Below are 18,664 nucleotides of genomic sequence, written 5' to 3'. Positions count from 1 at the left end.
CCGGCACCCGTTTCCACGAGTCGGCCAAGCTGGTGCGCGGGCAGCAAGCTGGGGCCTGGCTGCATGGGGACACGGGCACCCGGCTGCGTGGGGACAGGGGCACCGGGCTGTGCAGGGACAGGGGCGCCCGGCTGCATGGGGACACGGGCATCCGGCTGCGTGGGGACAGGGGCACCTGGCTGCGTGGGGACAGGGGTGCCTGGCTGCATGGGGACAGGGGCACCCGGCTGCATGGGGACAGGGGTGCCCGGCTGCATGGGGATGGGGGTGCCCGGCTGCATGGGGACATGGGCACCCAGCTGCATGGGGACAGGGGCACCTGGCTGCATGGGGACAGGGGCACCCGGCTGCATGGGGACGGGGGTGCCCGGCTGCATGGGGACATGGGCACCCAGCTGCATGGGGACAGGGGCACCTGGCTGCATGGGGACAGGGGCACCCGGCTGCATGGGGACATGGGCGCCCGGCTGCATGGGGACAGGGGCACCTGGCTGCATGGGGACATGGGCACCCGGCTGCATGGGGACGGGGGTGCCCGGCTGCATGGGGACAGGGGCACCCAGCTGCATGGGGACAGGGGCACCTGGCTGCATGGGGACAGGGGCACCCAGCTGCATGGGGACATGGGCGCCCGGCTGCATGGGGACACAGGTGCCTGGCTGCATGGGGACACAGGTGCCTGGCCGCTGTGGCCCCCTGCAGCAGCAGCAGCAGCAGCAGCAGCAGCAGCAGCAGCAGCAGTGATGTGGGTGGGGGGGGACTTACGGGCCGGGGGCGTTTTGGGCGCCCTCGCAGGGAAAGGTTTCGCGCCGGATGTCGAGGCCTGGCTGCAGCGGCCGGGGCGAGCGGAGCAGAGCGGAGCGGGGCGGGCGGCGTTCCCACGCCCGGCTCCCGGCCCCGCGGCGGGAGCGAGCGCCGAGCGCCGAGCACTGCCGCCGCCAGCCCGGCAGATTTGTTTTCCCTTTGAGCAACTGCTCATTCACCGGCGAGCAAAGCGGCCGGAGCGGCCAGCGACGCCGTGCGCGGGCGGACGCAGCCCGCTGCTCTTCCGTACAGCCTCGCGCCGGGGGCAGGCGGCAGGGGTGGGGGGAGCTGCCGCCCGGGGAGGGGATGGGAGCGGGCAGGGGGTCCCACCGCGCGGGCTCCTTCCCGGCGCGGCGCTCTGCCCCGAGGTGTCCAGTCCCGGCACTTTGGAAAAAACCTGCCTGTTCTCTCCTCCACGGCGCAGCGGCGCCGAGCGCGAGCGGCGGCTTCGCAGGGCGCGGGGGGCCCGGATGCACCACCCCGAACGTCACGCTTGAAGGGGGGAAAGAGAAGTCTAAAAATAACCCGGGGTTTCCCGCCGGGCTGGCGCAGGTTAGCAAGTGTGTCCTCGCCTCTCCCGCCGCGGCGCCCCGCCACCGTGCCTCCTGCCCGCCGCCCGCCCCGGGGGTCGGCGCGCGGGAACCGCAGCGGCGGTGGCTCCCGAGGCTGCCGCGCCGGGGTCCCGCGCTGCGCGCGGCGGTGGGGCCGGGTGCCCGGGCGAGTTCAGGGACGTGCACGGCGGGTTTGCTGGTGCACCGAGGAGGAGGAGGAGGCATGAAGGCGCCGGGTGTGCAGCTGCCCAGGGCCGGAGGCTTTGCCCGGGGGCAGCGCGGCCCAGCTGGGGCTCCAGCAGGCTGCCGCCGGAGCCATCCAGCCATCCACCAAGACACTTTCACTTCCCACTTACAGGAAAGCAAAACAGGGTCCTGAGCGGTTTCGTGCAGCGTCGCTGGCGCGCGTGCATGGGTGCGCGTGTGCTGAGTTTTGCACGACAGGCTCCTGCAAGGCAGGAGGCAGTGCTGTGCCCGCTGAGCCCGCAGCGGCCTCCTGATGGCTCGCTGTACGGCAGGTCGGTGCTCTACGCCAGTGCTCAGCATCCTGCCGAGCACTGGAGCGTCTACGCGCTGGGCCATCGCACTGTGCACCGGGGCATCCATGTGCCGGGGCATCCTACTATGCACCGCAGCATCCCACTGGGCACTGGGGCATCCTGCTGTGCTCTGGGGCATCCCGCTGTGCACCGGGGCATCCCGCTGTGCACCGGGGCATCCGTGCGCTGGGGCATCCGTGCACTGGGGCATCTGTGCACTGGGGCATCCCACTGTGCACTGGGGCATCTCGCTGTGCACTGGGGCATCTGTGCGCTGGGGCATCCTGCTGTGCACTGGGGCATCTCGCTGTGCACCGAGGCATCCGTGCGCTGGGGCATCCTGCTGTGCACTGGGGCATCCCGCTGTGCACCGCGGCATCCTGCCATGCACCGAGGCATCCGTGTGCTCAGGCCTCCTGCTGTGCACCAGGGCATCCCACTGTGCACAGGGGCATCCGTGCACTGGGGCATCCCGCCATGCACCGGGACATCCGTGCGCTGGGGCATCCCGCCATGCACCAGAACATCCTGCCGTGCACCGGAGCATCCCGCTGTGCACCGGGGCATCCCACCGTGTGCCAGGGCGTCCATGCACTGGAGCATCCCGCTGTGCACCGGGGCATCCTGTCGGGCCTGCAGCACCAGCTCCCCGAAGGAGCCCGGGCGGCTGCGCTGGCAGAGCTGGCGGGCTGCACGCGGCCGTGCACGCAGAGCGCGGGGATACGGTTTCCTGACCTATTTTGGCGGAGGTTTCCATGCCGAGCAGAAAGTGTGTCAGGCGCTGCGAGCCTTGCAAACCCCCGCGGTGGGCGGGCGAGGGCTGGAACCAGTCTTTGATTACAAGGTAAGAGGACTGGAAAGATACGGCGAAAGTCGGCGGGCCTGATACCATCTCCGTTCCCCGCGCCCCGGCTTGGCGGTCTGCGCCCGCCCCAGGGGAGGCCCCGTGGCCGCGCAGCGCCGGAGCTCGGCGTTGCCCCCTGCGTGGGGCAGCGGGGCGGCGAAACGCGCAGCGCAGGGAGGCGCAGGGCGGGCGGCCGGGGTCGGGCGAGCGCGCTGGGGCGCGCGCAGCGTGGGAGAGGCCCCCGGCACGCCTGCTTTGCGCCGAAAACCGAGGGCTGCTGTGGGGGGAGGACGGGCCCGGGGCCATGGTGCCGGGGGACGTCGGGGACTCGCGTTTCCTCGTTCCTGCTGCAGCCCAGGCTGCCCTTCGCCTCCTTGGGTGTTACTCCCAGGTCTGCACGGCCGGCTCCAGTGCACCCCGAGGGCGGCATCGCCCCGGCGCCGCCTCTCCGCTGGCCGCCTGGCTCCTCTCCGCAAGCATCCCGAGGCTTTGCCCCCAGGTGGGGCCTCGAAAGCCCTCGGGGGCCCTGGCACGGGAGGGGACGTGGCCGGACGGAGGCCTCGTGCGGCCTCAGTCCTGCTGCTTCCCCTCCCGCCGCCCTCTCCTGCCACCGCCGCTCCCGCAGAGCCTGGCGGGCCAGGGCTGCCCCCGGGCGCCCCGAGCTGCCGGCCTGGCCCCGTCGGCCGTGCACGCCCTGGTCGGCTGCACGCACCCCGTCGGCTGTGCATGCTCCAGCGGTGCACACCCCGTCGGCTGTGTGCTTCCCATCAGCTGTGCGCGCTCCAGCCGTGCACACCCCGTCGGCTGTGTGCTTCCCATCAGCTCTGCGCGCTCCAGCCATGCACACCCCGTCGGCTGTGTGCTTCCCATCAGCTCTGCGCGCTCCAGCCGTGCACACCCCGTCGGCTGTGTGCTTCCCATCAGCTCTGCGCGCTCCAGCCGTGCACACCCCGTCGGCTGTGTGCTTCCCATCAGCTCTGCGCGCTCCAGCCGTGCACACCCCGTCGGCTGTGTGCTTCCCATCAGCTCTGCGCGCTCCAGCCGTGCACACCCCGTCGGCTGTGTGCTTCCCATCAGCTCTGCGCGCTCCAGCCGTGCACACCCCGTCGGCTGTGTGCTTCCCATCAGCGGTGCGCGCTCCAGCCGTGCACACCCCGTCGGCTGTGTGCTTCCCATCAGCTGTGCGCGCTCCAGCCGTGCACACCCCGTCGGCTGTGTGCTTCCCATCAGCTGTGCGCGCTCCAGCCGTGCACACCCCGTCGGCTGTGTGCTTCCCATCAGCGGTGCGCGCTCCAGCCGTGCACACCCCGTCGGCTGTGTGCTTCCCATCAGCTGTGCGCGCTCCAGCCGTGCACACCCCGTCGGCTGTGTGCTTCCCATCAGCTGTGCGCGCTCCAGCCGTGCACACCCCGTCGGCTGTGTGCTTCCCATCAGCTCTGCGCGCTCCAGCCGTGCACACCCCGTCGGCTGTGTGCTTCCCATCAGCGGTGCGCGCTCCAGCCGTGCACACCCCGTCGGCTGTGTGCTTCCCATCAGCTGTGCGCGCTCCAGCCGTGCACACCCCGTCGGCTGTGTGCTTCCCATCAGCTGTGCGCGCTCCAGCCGTGCACACCCCGTCGGCTGTGTGCTTCCCATCAGCTGTGCGCGCTCCAGCCGTGCACACCCCGTCGGCTGTGTGCTTCCCATCAGCTGTGCGCGCTCCAGCCGTGCACACCCCGTCGGCTGTGTGCTTCCCATCAGCTGTGCGCGCTCCAGCCGTGCACACCCCGTCGGCTGTGTGCTTCCCATCAGCGGTGCGCGCTCCAGCCGTGCACACCCCGTCGGCTGTGTGCTTCCCATCAGCGGTGCGCGCTCCAGCCGTGCACACCCCGTCGGCTGTGTGCTTCCCATCAGCGGTGCGCGCTCCAGCCGTGCACACCCCGTCGGCTGTGTGCACCCCGTCGGCTGTGCGTGCTCCAGCCGTGCACACCCCGTCGGCTGTGTGCTTCCCATCAGCGGTGCGCGCTCCAGCTGTGCACACCCCGTCGGCTGTGTGCTTCCCATCAGCGGTGCGCGCTCCAGCTGTGCACACCCCGTCGGCTGTGTGCTTCCCATCAGCGGTGCGCGCTCCAGCCGTGCACACCCCGTCGGCTGTGTGCTTCCCATCAGCGGTGCGCGCTCCAGCTGTGCACACCCCGTCGGCTGTGTGCTTCCCATCAGCTGTGCGCGCTCCAGCCGTGCACACCCCGTCGGCTGTGTGCTTCCCATCAGCGGTGCGCGCTCCAGCCGTGCACACCCCGTCGGCTGTGTGCTTCCCATCAGCTGTGCGCGCTCCAGCCGTGCACACCCCGTCGGCTGTGTGCTTCCCATCAGCTGTGCGCGCTCCAGCCGTGCACACCCCGTCGGCTGTGTGCTTCCCATCAGTGGTGCGCGCTCCAGCCGTGCACACCCCGTCGGCTGTGTGCTTCCCATCAGCTGTGCGCGCTCCAGCCGTGCACACCCCGTCGGCTGTGTGCTTCCCATCAGCTGTGCGCGCTCCAGCCGTGCACACCCCGTCGGCTGTGTGCTTCCCATCAGCTGTGCGCGCTCCAGCCGTGCACACCCCGTCGGCTGTGTGCTTCCCATCAGCTCTGCGCGCTCCAGCCGTGCACACCCCGTCGGCTGTGTGCTTCCCATCAGCTGTGCGCGCTCCAGCCGTGCACACCCCGTCGGCTGTGTGCTTCCCATCAGCTGTGCGCGCTCCAGCCGTGCACACCCCGTCGGCTGTGTGCTTCCCATCAGCTGTGCGCGCTCCAGCCGTGCACACCCCGTCGGCTGTGTGCTTCCCATCAGCGGTGCGCGCTCCAGCCGTGCACACCCCGTCGGCTGTGTGCTTCCCATCAGCGGTGCGCGCTCCAGCCGTGCACACCCCGTCGGCTGTGTGCTTCCCATCAGCGGTGCGCGCTCCAGCCGTGCACACCCCGTCGGCTGTGTGCACCCCGTCGGCTGTGCGTGCTCCAGCCGTGCACACCCCGTCGGCTGTGTGCTTCCCATCAGCGGTGTGCGCTCCAGCTGTGCACACCCCGTCGGCTGTGTGCTTCCCATCAGCGGTGCGCGCTCCAGCTGTGCACACCCCGTCGGCTGTGTGCTTCCCATCAGCGGTGCGCGCTCCAGCCGTGCACACCCCGTCGGCTGTGTGCTTCCCATCAGCGGTGCGCGCTCCAGCTGTGCACACCCCGTCGGCTGTGTGCTTCCCATCAGCTCTGCGCGCTCCAGCCGTGCACACCCCGTCGGCTGTGTGCTTCCCATCAGCGGTGCGCGCTCCAGCTGTGCACACCCCGTCGGCTGTGTGCACCCCGTCGGCTGTGCGCGCTCCAGCTGTGCACACCCCAGTTGGCTGTGTGCACCCCATCGGCTGTGCACACCCTGATCGACTGTGTGCACCCTGATTGGTTGCATGCACCCCACTCGGCTGTGCACACCCCGCTTGGCTGTGCGGCCCTGGTCGGCTGCACGCCCCCCACTTGGCTGTGCACAGCTGCCTCGGGGCAGTTCCCAGCGCCGAGCCGGGCCGCCGGCGGGTACGTGAGGAGGGATTCGGCGTGCAGGAGCCGACATGCTGCAGCAAAGAGCTGCGGCGAGGCTGTGGCACGGCGTTTGGAGATTTGAATAACACCGGGAGCGGGAAGGACCTTTTCCACGCCTAGGTTGTGCTGACTTTGCAGGATTTAACTTCATTTCTGGCGGCTGCGTTGCACTTATTTGCATGGTCTGTGCTACCTGGTGAAGTCTTGAAAACGAAACGCTTTTGTCTTCCTGAAGTGAAACTTTCGCTGCTGCCGAGCGGCGCGGACGCTCGGGAGGCGAAGCGGGGCAGCGGGCTCGGCGGGAGCTGCCTCCGGCGCCCCATGCAGCGCAGGAGCGCCCGGCGGAAAACCCCAGGTGGGACAAAAGCCCCGGAGGAGGGCGACCACCCCGGCTGCCGGCGCTCCCCGTTGCCGCCAGCCGGCCCCCGGCCCCGGTCGGTCCTCCGTCCCACCGCCGCTCCCGGCGGTTATTGCAACACGGTGCGCCCGGGGGCTTTTACCGCCCGCCGTTGCCCTTGCTGCAAGTTCCCGGTCTCCGCCGAGGCGTTTGAGGAAGTGCTGCGGCGGGCAGAAACCCCTGGGCAAAGCCTCTCGGAGGCCGGCGGCGGAGCAGGCAGGGACGGCGGGGCGCCGGGCGGCCCCGCGGCCGCCGCCACGAGGTACCCACCGGGCTTCGGCCGGCGGAGGAGCGAGCCGCAGGGCCCGGGGCAGGGGCGCCCCGGGGACGGGAGCCGTCGGGGGGACGCTGGGGCATCGCCGCCGGGGATTAGGCGCCTCCGGCTTTTTTGGCAGGGCGCAGGCGGCGGAGGCGGGGGAGCCGCCGGGGGGAAGTGGGGAGGCGCAGCCCGAAACGGAGCCCGCAGAGCGGGGCGGCGGGCGCCGGCCGGTGGGCTCGGGGCGCCGCGTGCGGGCTCCTTCGATGCTCGTCCGGGACCGAGTCGGAGCCGGAGCCGGAGCCGCCGGCAAGCGAAGCCAGGCCCAGCATCGCCGGCAGATTTGGGGCTGCGGGGCAGCAGCGGGGAACGGGGGGGGGCCCTTTCCCCCCCGCGGCGCAGCCCCGGCGGGACGGGGAGGCTCCTGCTGCCCGTGCGCTGCGCTGGGAACCGCGGGAACAAAACGCATCCCAAATACCCTGGGTGCACCCAGCCGGATGCGGAAACCACTTGAAAAGCAGCCAGCGCCGCCGGTTTAGAGCGCAGGTGACCGCCGAAACGGCGACGGGGAGCGTCCCGCGGGGGTCTCGACTGCGCTCCGTGGGATTCCCCCCACCCCGGACCCAGCGGGCGGGTGGTGCTTTTGCCACGAATAACCTTTGCAAGCCCCTGGCCGGGGCCGTGCTGGCCCCCACGGCCGGCACGGGCCAACGGAGGCGCCTGCAGCGGGGTCGGGGCCGGCGGGCTCTGCCGGGGCGCCGCGGGATCCGGGCGACGGAAAGGCCCCGCCGCCGGCTCCTGGGGCCTCCAAGTCCCTTGCAAAACGCCCCGGAGGGGGTTGCCTAATCCCGGGCAGGAATGCGTTGGGTAAGCACGGAGGGGATTAGCCACCGCGCGCCGGGGGCCGCCGGGCCGGGGCGAGTTCCCACACCGGCCTCGCGCTCCGCCGTGCCCTCTCCGTAGGCGCAAGGACGGGGCGATGCTGCAACGTGGGTGCCCCGGGCCGCGGAGCGGCTGGCCGGGCAGCGCGGGGCGGGCGTCCTCCGCCCCTGCTGCTGACGGCGTCCCTCCCGGCGGACTGGGTTTCTGGAATTTCCCCGTCTCCTTTCGGGCCGGGGTTAAATGATTAATGCCCGAAGGAGGACAAGACGGTGATGAATGATTTACGGGCTGGGGCGAGGCGCCGCAGAGCCGGGGCGAGGGAGGCGGGGAGCAGCGGGCTGCACCCCAGGGTGCGGCGGGGGCTGCAAGCCCTGCGGCCCCGGCCGGCAGAGCCGCGTCCCGCGCCGCCCCGGCCTCCTGGCCGGCTTCCTCTTCCTGCTAGCGAAAGCAGAACCGGTCGGTGACACCGGCGCCGTTACGCCGTGCCGTCTCTGGGCGAAAGCGCCGCTGCTCCGCTCTGCCGGGGGCGAGGCGGTGAGAGCCGGGAAAGCCCTGGCGTTTCCCACCCATGGCCACCACCTCGGGGCGGGCTCGCACGGCATCCCCGAAGATGCTGTTTTCCTTTCCCAAAATCTAGGCGCCGCAGGCGGGCGTTGCTTGTGGCGGGGTCAGCCGGCCCAGGGCACTCGCAGCCGAGCGGGGACAGAGCCCTGCCCGCCCCAGGTAGAGGTCCCGCTGGGGGTTCGGTTTTCATGCTCGATGCTCCCGCTCGTGCAAGGTCGCTCTGCGCCCCAGCCGCTCTGCTTCTGCTGGAGACGGGCTGGCGGAGGCTACCGGCTGCGGACGGGTCAGCGCTGGTGGCAGCGAAACCCCACGTCCTGCGACAGCGATGTTATAGGATGGTGTCACCCATCGATTTTTAATGACAGTTTTGGATTTTGTCTTGGTTTGGTTTGGTTTTTAAGCTGCGGAGGTGTGAGAGGGCAAGCGTGCCTGTCTGCACGTGGGTGCGTAGTCCCGAGCTTGCTCCTCGGTGCAAGGCAGGATTTTCAAGCTGCTTCAGCACTAACGCAAGGCGGAGGGCAAACCCCGGGTGCAGCGGGCTGCTGAGCCGCGCTCCGCTCCCGGGGCCGCCCGCTGCTCTGCCCTGCCTCGGCGGCGGCTCCTTGCAGCGGGGCGCCGCGCTCCGGGCTGCCGTGCGGGGCGAGGAGGCGCCCGATGCTCCCTGCGAACCAGAACTTTGCTCCTTCGGCGGGTGTAAACCGAGGGCTGGAGTTTGCCCCGCAGATCTCGGGGCCTGCCTTTGCTGCAGTCCCCGGAGCCCAGCGCGGCAGGTGCCCGGAGGCGCTGGCGCGGTGCCGACGTCTGGAGGTACGGAGAGCTGCGGCGAGGCCGGCCGGGCGAGCTGGCCCCCGGCCTGGCCGGCCGCGCGGGGGGAGATGGGCGATGCACGGTTCTGCCGTCCCGCGGAGCCGGCGTGGCGCAGCGGCCTCGGGCTCGTGCTGGGAACGGCCAGGCCGTGCCGTGGGAAGTGCTGCCACCGCGATGCACGTGAGCAGCAGCAGCAGCAGCAGCAGCAGCAGCAGCAGCAGCTCGGCTGTTGCTGCCGAGCGCTGCTGAAACTGCTGCGCGGTCCGGAAGGGTCGGAGGCGCGTGAGTCAGAGAAAATGTGACTCTGATGGGTCAGATTTTGTGATCGCTTTATTTATAGCACCAGGAAATCCTCCGAACCTTATTTAGCAGGTCTAAAAAAAAAAACCCAGCAACTTAACAAACTCCGCAGCAAGCCCCAGATAAGACACGCATTGGGGTCACGGTGCTGGGCGAGCTGCCTGCGCACGGCCCCCGTGTCATTTTATGGGGCTGGCTGCATCCAAAGGGCTGATTTATCCTCCAGAAAGCGTTCTCCTGGCTGCTGGTGGCCCTGCAAGGTTGCACGGGGCTTTTGCAAGCCCTGCGGCCGCTTGCAGCAGGCCGGCACCAGCCCCGCTCGGAGGTGCTGGCCACCAGCCCGCTGCTCTGACGGGTCCTGTCCCAGGGCTGCCGGCGCTGGGCGTCTCGCGTGTCGGGGACGTTACCTGAGAGGCTGCAGGTAACGAGTCCCCATCTGCTCGCAGCGTTTCTCCTCTTTCTGGAAACCGGGGCAGGCGTCTCGTTTCTAGGTCTCTGGAGCTGCCGATGGAAAGAGCTGGCAGGGGCCGCGCTCATGCGGCGCGGTGCAAGGAGAAACGGGGCCGCCGTGTCCTTCCTGGGAAAACCGGCGGAGAAAAGGCCGGGTTGGGAAGCGGCTGGGTTGCAACAGTGTTCCCTAGCGGTGCAGCTCGAGACAGCCGTGTTTCGCCGGCTGACGTGGTGGCACAGAAGGGAAAAAGGCATCACGCAGGCTGCTGCCCTCCCGCCCCGCCGCGCGCAACCCAGTGCACCGCGCCGCGGCGGCTGGAGCCGAGCAGGCTTCGCTTCAGCTCTCCGTTCTCCTCCTGGATTTTAGAAACCCCAGAAAGGGAGAAAAGAGCCCCCGACGTGGGGTGCAGCCGTGGGCAGGGGGCACACGGGGGACAGCAGGGGCTGGGCAGCAGGGACGGGCTTTGCTCCGGTCACTCGTGTGCGTGATCTCCTGCAGCCTTGGAAAAGCAGGAGGGTAAAGTGCAGGGAGGTAGCGAGGCTTGAATGGGAGTCACCGGAGCGGGTCTCCGGCCGTTCGCCCAGCAGCCGCTTTCCGTGTGGGGCAGGCGCGTGGCTTCCTAGAAGCGCGGCCCCAGCTCCGAGCTGCCCCAGCTTGTCGGAGGCAGGAGCTCAGCCTGGGCTCGCCGTTTCCAAAATAGATGCAACTCCCCGCTCCCGACGGCTGCTTCAGCCCTCGGCTGCAGATTGCTCTCTGCAGGACTTCCCAGTTTCAGCCTTTCATGGCTTTTATCAAACGTTACCTGAAACGAGCTGCGCTCCAGTTGTGCAAGTCGATGCATACGGGTGCGCTCAGGCCGTCTTGCTGCGAGGAGTCCCCTGCGTGAATGGTCTCTCTCCCTTCCCGGTGCCTTTTGCTGGGGTCAGCGTGGTGAGGCCGGGCCAGTAGTCCTCTCGGGAGGTTGTCACCCTGCAGCACCTCGGGTGCCGATAGCTCCTTCCCATGGGTTGAGCTGGACCTGGCCACATGCTTGAGCATGGATCTTGGTGGGATCTCAGACCCACGTTGCATGGGGCTAGGGGCAGCATGGCACTGACCTGGCTCTTGTGACCCTGACAGATGTGCCCATGGGTGCTGAGGGAGGTGGGCAATGTCATGAGGCCACTCTGGATTATCTCTGAAAGCTTGTGGTGTCACGGGGGGTGTTCCTGAGGACTGGAAGAAAGTAAATGTCACCCCTGTGGTCAAAAAGGACAAAAATGAGGATCTGGGGCTGATCAGGCTCACGTCGATCCCTGGGAAGGTGGTGGAGTAACTGGTGCTAGAACCCAGCTCCAGACATGTGAAGGACAAGGAGGTGATTAGGAGTGTGCATTTATGAAGGGGAAATCATGCTTAACCAATGTGATGGCCTTCTGCGATGAGATGACTGGCTTGGCAGTTGGTGTGGGGGAGCAGCGGATGTTGTTTATCTTGATTTCAGTGAGCCTTTCAGCACAGTCTCTCATAGCATCCTCACAGGCAAGCTGATGAAGTATGGGCTAGATGAGCAGACAGTGAGGTGGACTGGAAACGGGCTGAACAGCATTGCTCAGAAGGTTGTGATCAGTAGCACAAAGTCTAGTTGGAGGCCTGAATCCAGTGGTGTCCCCCAAGGGTCAGTCCTGGGTCCAATCCTGTTCATATAATTCAACAATGACCTGGATGCTAGGGCAGATGCAACCTCAGCAAGTTTGCTGATGATCCCAAACTGGGAGGAGTGGCTGATCCCCCAGGAGGCTGTGCTGCCATTCAGAGGGACGTGGACAGGCTGGAGAGCTGGGCAGAGAGGAACCTCCTGAAGTTCAACAAAGGCAAGTGCAGGGTCCTGTCCCTGGGGAGGAATAACCCCAGGCAGCAGGACAGGCTGGGGGCTGATCTGCTGGAAAGCAGCTGGGTCTGGGAGTCCTAGTGGACCCCAAGGTGACCATGAGGCAGCAGTGTGCCCTTGTGGCCAAGAAGGCCAATGGTCTCCTGGTTTGCATTAGGCAGAGTGTTGCCCGCAGGTGGAGGGAGGTGATCCTGCCCCTCTCCTCAGCTCTGGGGAGGCCTCCCCTGGAGTACTGGGTCCAGTGCTGGGCTCCCCAGTGTAAGAGCTGGGGAGTATGGAGCTCCTGGAGAGAGTCCAGCGAAGGGCTACACAGATGATGAAGGGCCTGAAGCATCTCTGCTCTGAGGAAAGGCTGAGGGATCTGGGCCTGTTCAGCCTGGAGAAGAGAAGGCTGAGGGGGGATGTGATCAATGTGTAGAAGTATGTGAAGGGGGGGTGTTGAGAGGATGAGGCCAGTCTCTTCTCCGTGGTGCCCAGCAATAGGATGAGAGGCAACGGGCAGAAACTGAAACACAGGAAGGTCCATCTGAACAGGAGGAAAAACTTCTTTGGTGTGAGAGTGATGGAGCCCTGCACTAGGCTGCCCAGGTCAGTTGTGGAGTCTCCTTTGCTGGAGACATTCAACCCTGACTGGACACGGTCCTGGGCCACCTACTCCAGGTGATCCTGCTTTGAGCAGAGGGTTGGATGAGATGATCTCCAGAGGTTCCTCCCAACCGTGTTATTCTGTGAAGGCCTCCATGGCATCAGGACATGGGGCCCCAGAACAAGCCCCCCTCATGGAGCTATGGTAACCTGCTAGTGATGCCTCTGCTTGCAGCTACGTGTGCCCATGGGCTGTCCTGCATGAGGAATGAAAGCCTCCCTAGCCTTGACCCTTGGGTAGCCCTAGTCACCCAAGTGGGACCAGCTGGTGCTGTGTCCAGCACCCTCCAGCTGCCCTGCAGAGAGGAGAGCGGAGGCGTGGAGGTGTTATATGGGCAGTGCAAGGCCAGGGTGGGGAACAGGCTGTGGGAGAGCCGGCTCCCAGTTCCGGCCCTTCTTCTCCTGGCAGATGTTCCACATCTGTTGACACCGCCTAGGCCTGAGCAGATGCTTCAGGACAAGGGCATGCCCTTTACGTAGGAATGCCCTACGTAAAACTACAACCCGAGGATGTGTCAGCGTCAGCCTCACAGCACGGGGCCAAAGTTTGCAGCATGGTGGCTCAGGCGCCGGGTTTGACGTGGTGCAGTGGGGCGGGCTGGAGGGCTCCGAGGATGGCGTGTGGGTGACATCCTGCCACCGCCCAGGGTCATGAGCAGCCAGCCGCAAAGCCCATATGTGCATTCAAAAATCAGGAACTGGCCTCGCTGCTAAGGCTGTGAGCCCACCCCTGAAATCAGGAGGTTTAAACTCAACAGGCGACCACGCAAGCTGTGAATCAGCACTCGCCTTTGTCTGCTGTCTCTAGGCTTTGAGATAAAATGTGTTTCCCCACGTGGGATCTCTGGGTGTGGGACTGCCACGGGCTGCAGACACCCGAGGAGCTGGTGGCCTTCAGGTCCCTGCACCAGCATAGCAGAGACAGGCACCTCTAGACGTCACATTTGCATGCAAAGGGTTTGTCTGGGATTGCCGGTGGGATGCACCCTCTGGTGTCTGAGCCAGCTCTTCATGTTTCCTTATCCTGGCTTCGTATCCCTTCCGTATCCCTCTTCGAGGGGGGTTCACCCGTCTCTCTAGAAGCTCTGGAGGTACCTCTGTACCTCCTCTGCTCTGTGTCGACCAGCTGATACCCGGCCAAGCGATCTCAGGCCTTTTCCAAGAGAGGCAGGTGAATGATTTCCGCGTTGCCCTTGCTCGCCCGCTTTGCAGGTGCTCTGAAAAAAGGAGAAAAGTCAAAGCGGGCGAGCAGGGTTAGGCCAGGTAGAAACCCCACCTGGGATCATGCGGGTTGCTCAGGTCAGCTGGAGCATCCTGAACGTCAGCGGGGAGGGGGAACGGCCTGTGCAACTGGGACCTGCTTGCACGTCCCGGGTGCGCGCGGTGTTTGCCGGCTCGCGGCCCGGGGCCCAGCGAGCGCTGCACGTTCATCGCTGTTTCCTTCCCCCAGGCCCTGACACCGTGCCGAGCCTCGCCAGGCAGAGGAGAGATGCGCTGAAGTGGGGCAGGTCTCAGCTGCCGGACCCCCGTGCCGCCCCGCCATGGAGGCAGGGGCGTCCCTGCCGGTGGCCGCCTGGCTGGCGGCTCTCCACCTGGACCAGTATGTGGACGGCTTCGAGAGGAACGAGCTGTGGACCGTGGCCGACTGCCGGGCCCTGACGGACGATGTCCTCACCCGCATCGGCGTGGTGCTGCCGGGCCACCGCAAGCGCATCCTCTTGGGCCTCCAGAAAGCCTTCGCCGAGGTCTCCCTGCCTGCCGAGCCGCCCGAGCCCCCCGCCAGGAAGCCGGTGCCCATGAAACGCCACGTTTTCCGGCTCGGCATGGACACGGCGGCCGCGCCGGCGGAGCAGGAGGCCACGGGCAATGCAGCTGCCCCAGCTGCTGGACGGTCCGCGCTGCCGGAGCTGGAGGGTGCTGCGAGCATCGCTCAGCTGCCTCCCCCCATCCCGCCCCGGGTGGGCTGCCGACCCCCCGTCAAATTCTCCGCGTCGGTGCCGGGGGGCAGCCCCGAGCCCCCGCCGGCGCTCCCCAGCCGTCCCCGGGCGCGCGCCCCGGAGCTGCCCGCCCCTGCCGAAGGCAGGCCCAAGCCCCCCTTGCCCCCTTTGCCGGCCAAGCGGCACCAGCTGGAGGCCAGATGCACGTCCGAGAAGCTGCTGCCGCCACCGCCACCGCCACCGCCGCCACTGCCGCCGCCGCTGCCCAGCCGCCCGCCGGTGCTGCCCCCGCGGGCCGTGTCCCAGAAGGTGGCCAGCAGGTAAGGAGGGTGCGCGGGAGAGCCGGCCCCGTGCCGAAACAGGGTGCTGTGGTTGTCCCATGGGTGCACCCCAGCCATGGGGCTGTGCCGGGGGTTCCCCATGCAGCATGGTCTCCATGGCCAGGGACGGGGTGCTGGTATTGTCTCATGGGTGCACCCCGGCCATGGGGCTGTGCTGGGGGGGTTTCCCATGCAGCAGGGTCCCCATGGGGAGGAACAGGGTGCTGGTGTTGTCCCATGGGTGCACCCCGGCCATGGGGCTGTGCCGGGGGGTTCCCCATGCAGCATGGTCTCCATGGCCAGGGACGGGGTGCTGGTATTGTCTCATGGGTGCACCCCGGCCATGGGGCTGTGCTGGGGGGGTTTCCCATGCAGCAGGGTTCCCATGGGGAGGAACAGGGTGCTGGTGTTGTCCCATGGGTGCACCCTGGCCATGGGGCCGTGCTGGGGGGGGTTCCCCATGCAGCAGGGTCCCCACAGCTGCCTGTTAGCATGATGGTCACACCTTTGGGCTGGTGCATGTGGCCGTGGTGTGGAGAGCTGATGTTTATCCATGTTCATCCTATGATGGCTCAGCACCGGTCTGGTTGCGTGGTGCTGAGCCCCTAGATGGGATGTAAATCTGGACTCTGGGCCCTGTAGGCAGGGCAGGATCGGAGCTGGCCCCTGCCGCGGGTACGGATCGGGCGCAGCGGCGGTGCCCGCGGGCAGCAGCTGGTCGGTCGCCCGGCCCCACCGGCCCCGTGGCTGCGGCAGAGGGGAAGGGCTGCCAGGGCTTGGAGGTGTTGCTGGTTTCTCGTGTCCTGCGGTGCCGCCTGTCAAGGCCTGGGTCCTGCTGTTGGCCCGTGTCATGTCCTGCACCACAACCGGAACTGGCTTTGTGCTGGAAGGGCAGGGCCGATCTCATCTGATGCCGGCTCCACCTGTGGTTTTGCGAAGCCGAGTACCAGCGTGCTTCAGTTTCCCCTCTACGCGACGGGAAGCCCCCTCCTCGCTGGAGGCTGGTTTATCGCTTGTGCAAAGCTTTGTATGTGAAGCAGGGCCGAGTATTGCTGCGTTGGGACAGCACCTCCCCCAGCCCCCCCAGCACATCTGGCTAGGGATGGCAGCAGCCCCCGGGCACATCTGGCCAGGGATACTGCCCTGCCTCATGCCCGGTCACGTCTGGCTACAGATGCACACACCTGCCTCCCTCACCCCAAACATCTGGCTGGGAATACCCACAGCCGTCTCATACATCTGGCAGAGATTGCCAGCACCTCCCTCAGCCTTGGCACACCCAGCTGTGGATCTCCTCACCTCACCTGGCTGGGGATGCCACAGCTGCTCAGCACATCTGCCTGGGTATATCCTCCCTGCATCTGGCTGGGGATGGCCATACAGCCCATAAGCCCAGCCTCATCTGCCTGAGAAGGCCCAAGACAAGTCACCCCCCCCCCCAAGCACATCCAGCATGGCGTGGCCAAGCACCCCCATAGCTCCCTCTCACATCTGGCCCCAGCTCCTCAGCACATCTGGCTTGGGGTGCCCACCACCCCCAGATTCCCATGCACATCTGGCTGAGGATGTCCTGAAAGCCAATAGCAACCCCCTTGCACACCAACACATCTGGCCAGTGAAGTGCAACCTGCCCAGCATATTTGGGGAGCAATGTCCATAGCCCTCTGGCAGATGTGCCGGGGGGTTGCAAACACCTCTCCCAGCCCCAGCACATCAGACTGGGCATGCTGACATCCCTCCACACATCTGGCTAGGAACACCCTCACAGCACATCTGGCTGGGCATGCCTCACCTCTGGCTGAGTACGCCCAGGCTGCTGGGGCAGAGGTGGTGATGGAGAGCCCAAAAAGCAGCCAAGGCTGCACTTTATAGAGGACAGTGGTGCCCTCTAGTGTCAACCCGGCCCAGGCGGGGGGGGGGGGCCGGCTGGGAAATATCAGCTTGGTCCAAAATCCCCCCCTGGACTGTGGGACTGTCCCTGCAGGGTCAAAGCAAGTGTGTGCAGGGAGTAAGGGGGGGCTGTTAGCGCCTGGCATAACTCCCCCGGCGTGCCCGCTGCCCTGGCTCTTTCCTCCCTTACCCTCTGGGCACCGCTTGGGAGCTGGCTGCGCAGCTTTGCGGTGTCTCCTGTGCTGGCGGGTCCCTTCATCGGGGGAGTCCGGTGCCCAAACGCATCGCGCGCTGGCCTTGCTCTGCATTCGGGACTGGTGATCCGGGCTGGATGCTTCCAGACGGGATATGCCAGGAAGGATGTGGGGCCAACTACATGGCGCTGCAGAGCCGGGCTTGTTCAGTGTGGGGTCCTTACAACTTTCCATCGCTACAGCAATCAGATTTTATTGCAATAATCAAAACCATCATTTTATTAAATCCTAATCTGGGAGAGCAAAGTGGATCCTGGACCTGTCGGGGGCTGTTTGGCTGCGGTAGGGGGCTGGGTGCCCTGGGCACCCGGTGAGGAGGTGGTTCGAGCCCTGTGGGACCCCCGAGGCTGCACCGGGGAGAGAGGGGCACGCAGGGAGGTGGTGGCAGGCGGTGCGACGGACTGCAGAGCTGCATGGAGGTTCATGCGTCCCCACACTGTGGGGGGGGGGGCGCTGAGACCCAAGGAGCTCATTGCATGCTGTCTGAGGCAGAGCTGTCCTGACCGCAGGCTGGTGCCATGCTCACGGTGGGTGGGCGGCACCCGGCAGTAGCTCTCTCCTCCGCTTGCAGCGCAGCCGGCTGGCGGGGACGAGCCGGCAGCAACTGCAGTGGTGGCAGGAGGGGGGGCCGCGCTCGGGCTAGCCGACCGCACTCGGTCCCATCGGCTGAAAGCAGGCTGAGCTGTCCTTAGAGGAGCTCCCCCAGCTGAGCTGTCGCTCCGTCCCTGTTGCGTTTCAGGGTGAGCAAAACCAGGTTTGTTTAACTGGTGAAGCCGAGTGGGCTTATTGCAGTGGCGCAGCTGCATGCACACGAGTGGCTAGTGGCATCTCTTCACCGTGTCTGAGGGTGCTGAGCTATGAGGTGGGTGCTTAGATGTACCGGAGAAGGTGCATCCCACCATCCCGCAGGGAAGCAGAGAGAGTGAGGGCCTCTGTGAGCCCGGGGCCACCCACCGCGGCACAGGACAGCAAATGCACTCCCCAGCCAGGCAGGAGGCCTCCCTGGCTCAGTAGTGCTATCTGCTCATGCAAGGCCCCAGGCTCGTGCAGGACAACAGAGCCCCTAGCTGGCTGGGGCAGAGTCCCCTCTCCCGCCTGTGGCCAAGGGATGTGCTTCTGGAGCAAGGATGCTTCCTCCCCTTGCGCTAGCCCATGCGGCACTCGCCAGCCCTGGCTGCAGAAAAAGGCCTCCTGGCATAGTGGCATGGTTCCTGCTCCCAAGGGAGTCCTTGCCTCGTGTCCCCAGCCCCAGGGAAACGTGCTGGCTGAAAAGACACCCGGTACCCAGGAGGGAGCAGTGATGCATGTACGCCAGCTCCGTGCAGAAATAGCAACCGTCACCTGCGCCCCGGGCTGCACATGGGATCTACTTTTGTTCTGAAAGTGTTCCCAGGGAGCTTGCAGCGGTGCGTGCATGGAGGCACTCATGGCCTCTCCTCCCACATCGAGCTTTCTGTGTGGTCAGGATGAGAACGGGGGGGCTTCGGCTATCAGCCCCGCTGCTGCCACACGGCTCGGCCCCAGGAGGCCTTTCAGGATGGGAAAGGAGCAGGAGCTGGCTGGGAAGCTGGACTTGAGCCCCTGCCCTCACCTGCGTGAGGCTGTCCAGGGACAAGCTGTGCTTCATCCTCCTCCTCACCAGGCTGATGCATTGCCTGGGGTGGGAGCAGGACAGAACGGGGCAGGTTGCACAGCTGGGAGAAGGCTGGGGCAGCTGAGGAAGCTTCCTGGCTGTCATGGGAGGCCTTGCTGGTGCCCTGTCGGGTGGGCAAGCACCCATCCCGCATGGGACTGACCTACTGGAAAGC

The 18,664-nt window shown here is 66.7% G+C and overlaps 1 protein-coding gene and 1 long non-coding RNA gene across 11 annotated transcripts in view; one reads left to right on the top strand and one right to left on the bottom strand.

Annotated features, from left to right (window-relative positions):
* ARAP1 (ArfGAP with RhoGAP domain, ankyrin repeat and PH domain 1) overlaps positions 1-18,664 on the top strand; it is a 59,099-nt gene that overhangs the window by 1,643 nt on the left and 38,792 nt on the right. For 6 of the 10 annotated variants that reach the window (XM_068930856.1, XM_068930855.1, XM_068930853.1 and 3 more), the window contains exons 1-2: positions 6,790-6,942; positions 13,906-14,712. In XM_068930856.1, the coding sequence (XP_068786957.1) occupies positions 13,997-14,712 (716 nt within the window). In that variant the 5' untranslated portion in view covers positions 6,790-6,942; positions 13,906-13,996. Of the gene's footprint in view, positions 1-2,423; positions 2,739-6,497; positions 6,639-6,789; positions 6,943-11,660; positions 11,794-13,905; positions 14,713-18,664 lie in introns of those variants that run through there. The other 4 variants (XM_068930848.1, XM_068930847.1, XM_068930850.1 and 1 more) reach the window with 4 other exon arrangements.
* Positions 9,128-11,317, bottom strand: LOC138065673 (uncharacterized). The gene is made up of 3 exons (XR_011138800.1): positions 11,038-11,317; positions 10,743-10,958; positions 9,128-10,066 (listed from the first exon to the last, which is right to left on the bottom strand). It is a non-coding gene; the product is annotated as an uncharacterized lncRNA (long non-coding RNA).

The sequence above is a fragment of the Struthio camelus genome, chromosome 1, assembly GCF_040807025.1.
Source record: "Struthio camelus isolate bStrCam1 chromosome 1, bStrCam1.hap1, whole genome shotgun sequence".
NCBI classification, from domain to species: domain Eukaryota; kingdom Metazoa; phylum Chordata; class Aves; order Struthioniformes; family Struthionidae; genus Struthio; species Struthio camelus.
The sequence above is the reverse complement of the archived record's forward strand: the minus strand, read 5'-3'. Positions and strand labels throughout refer to the sequence as shown.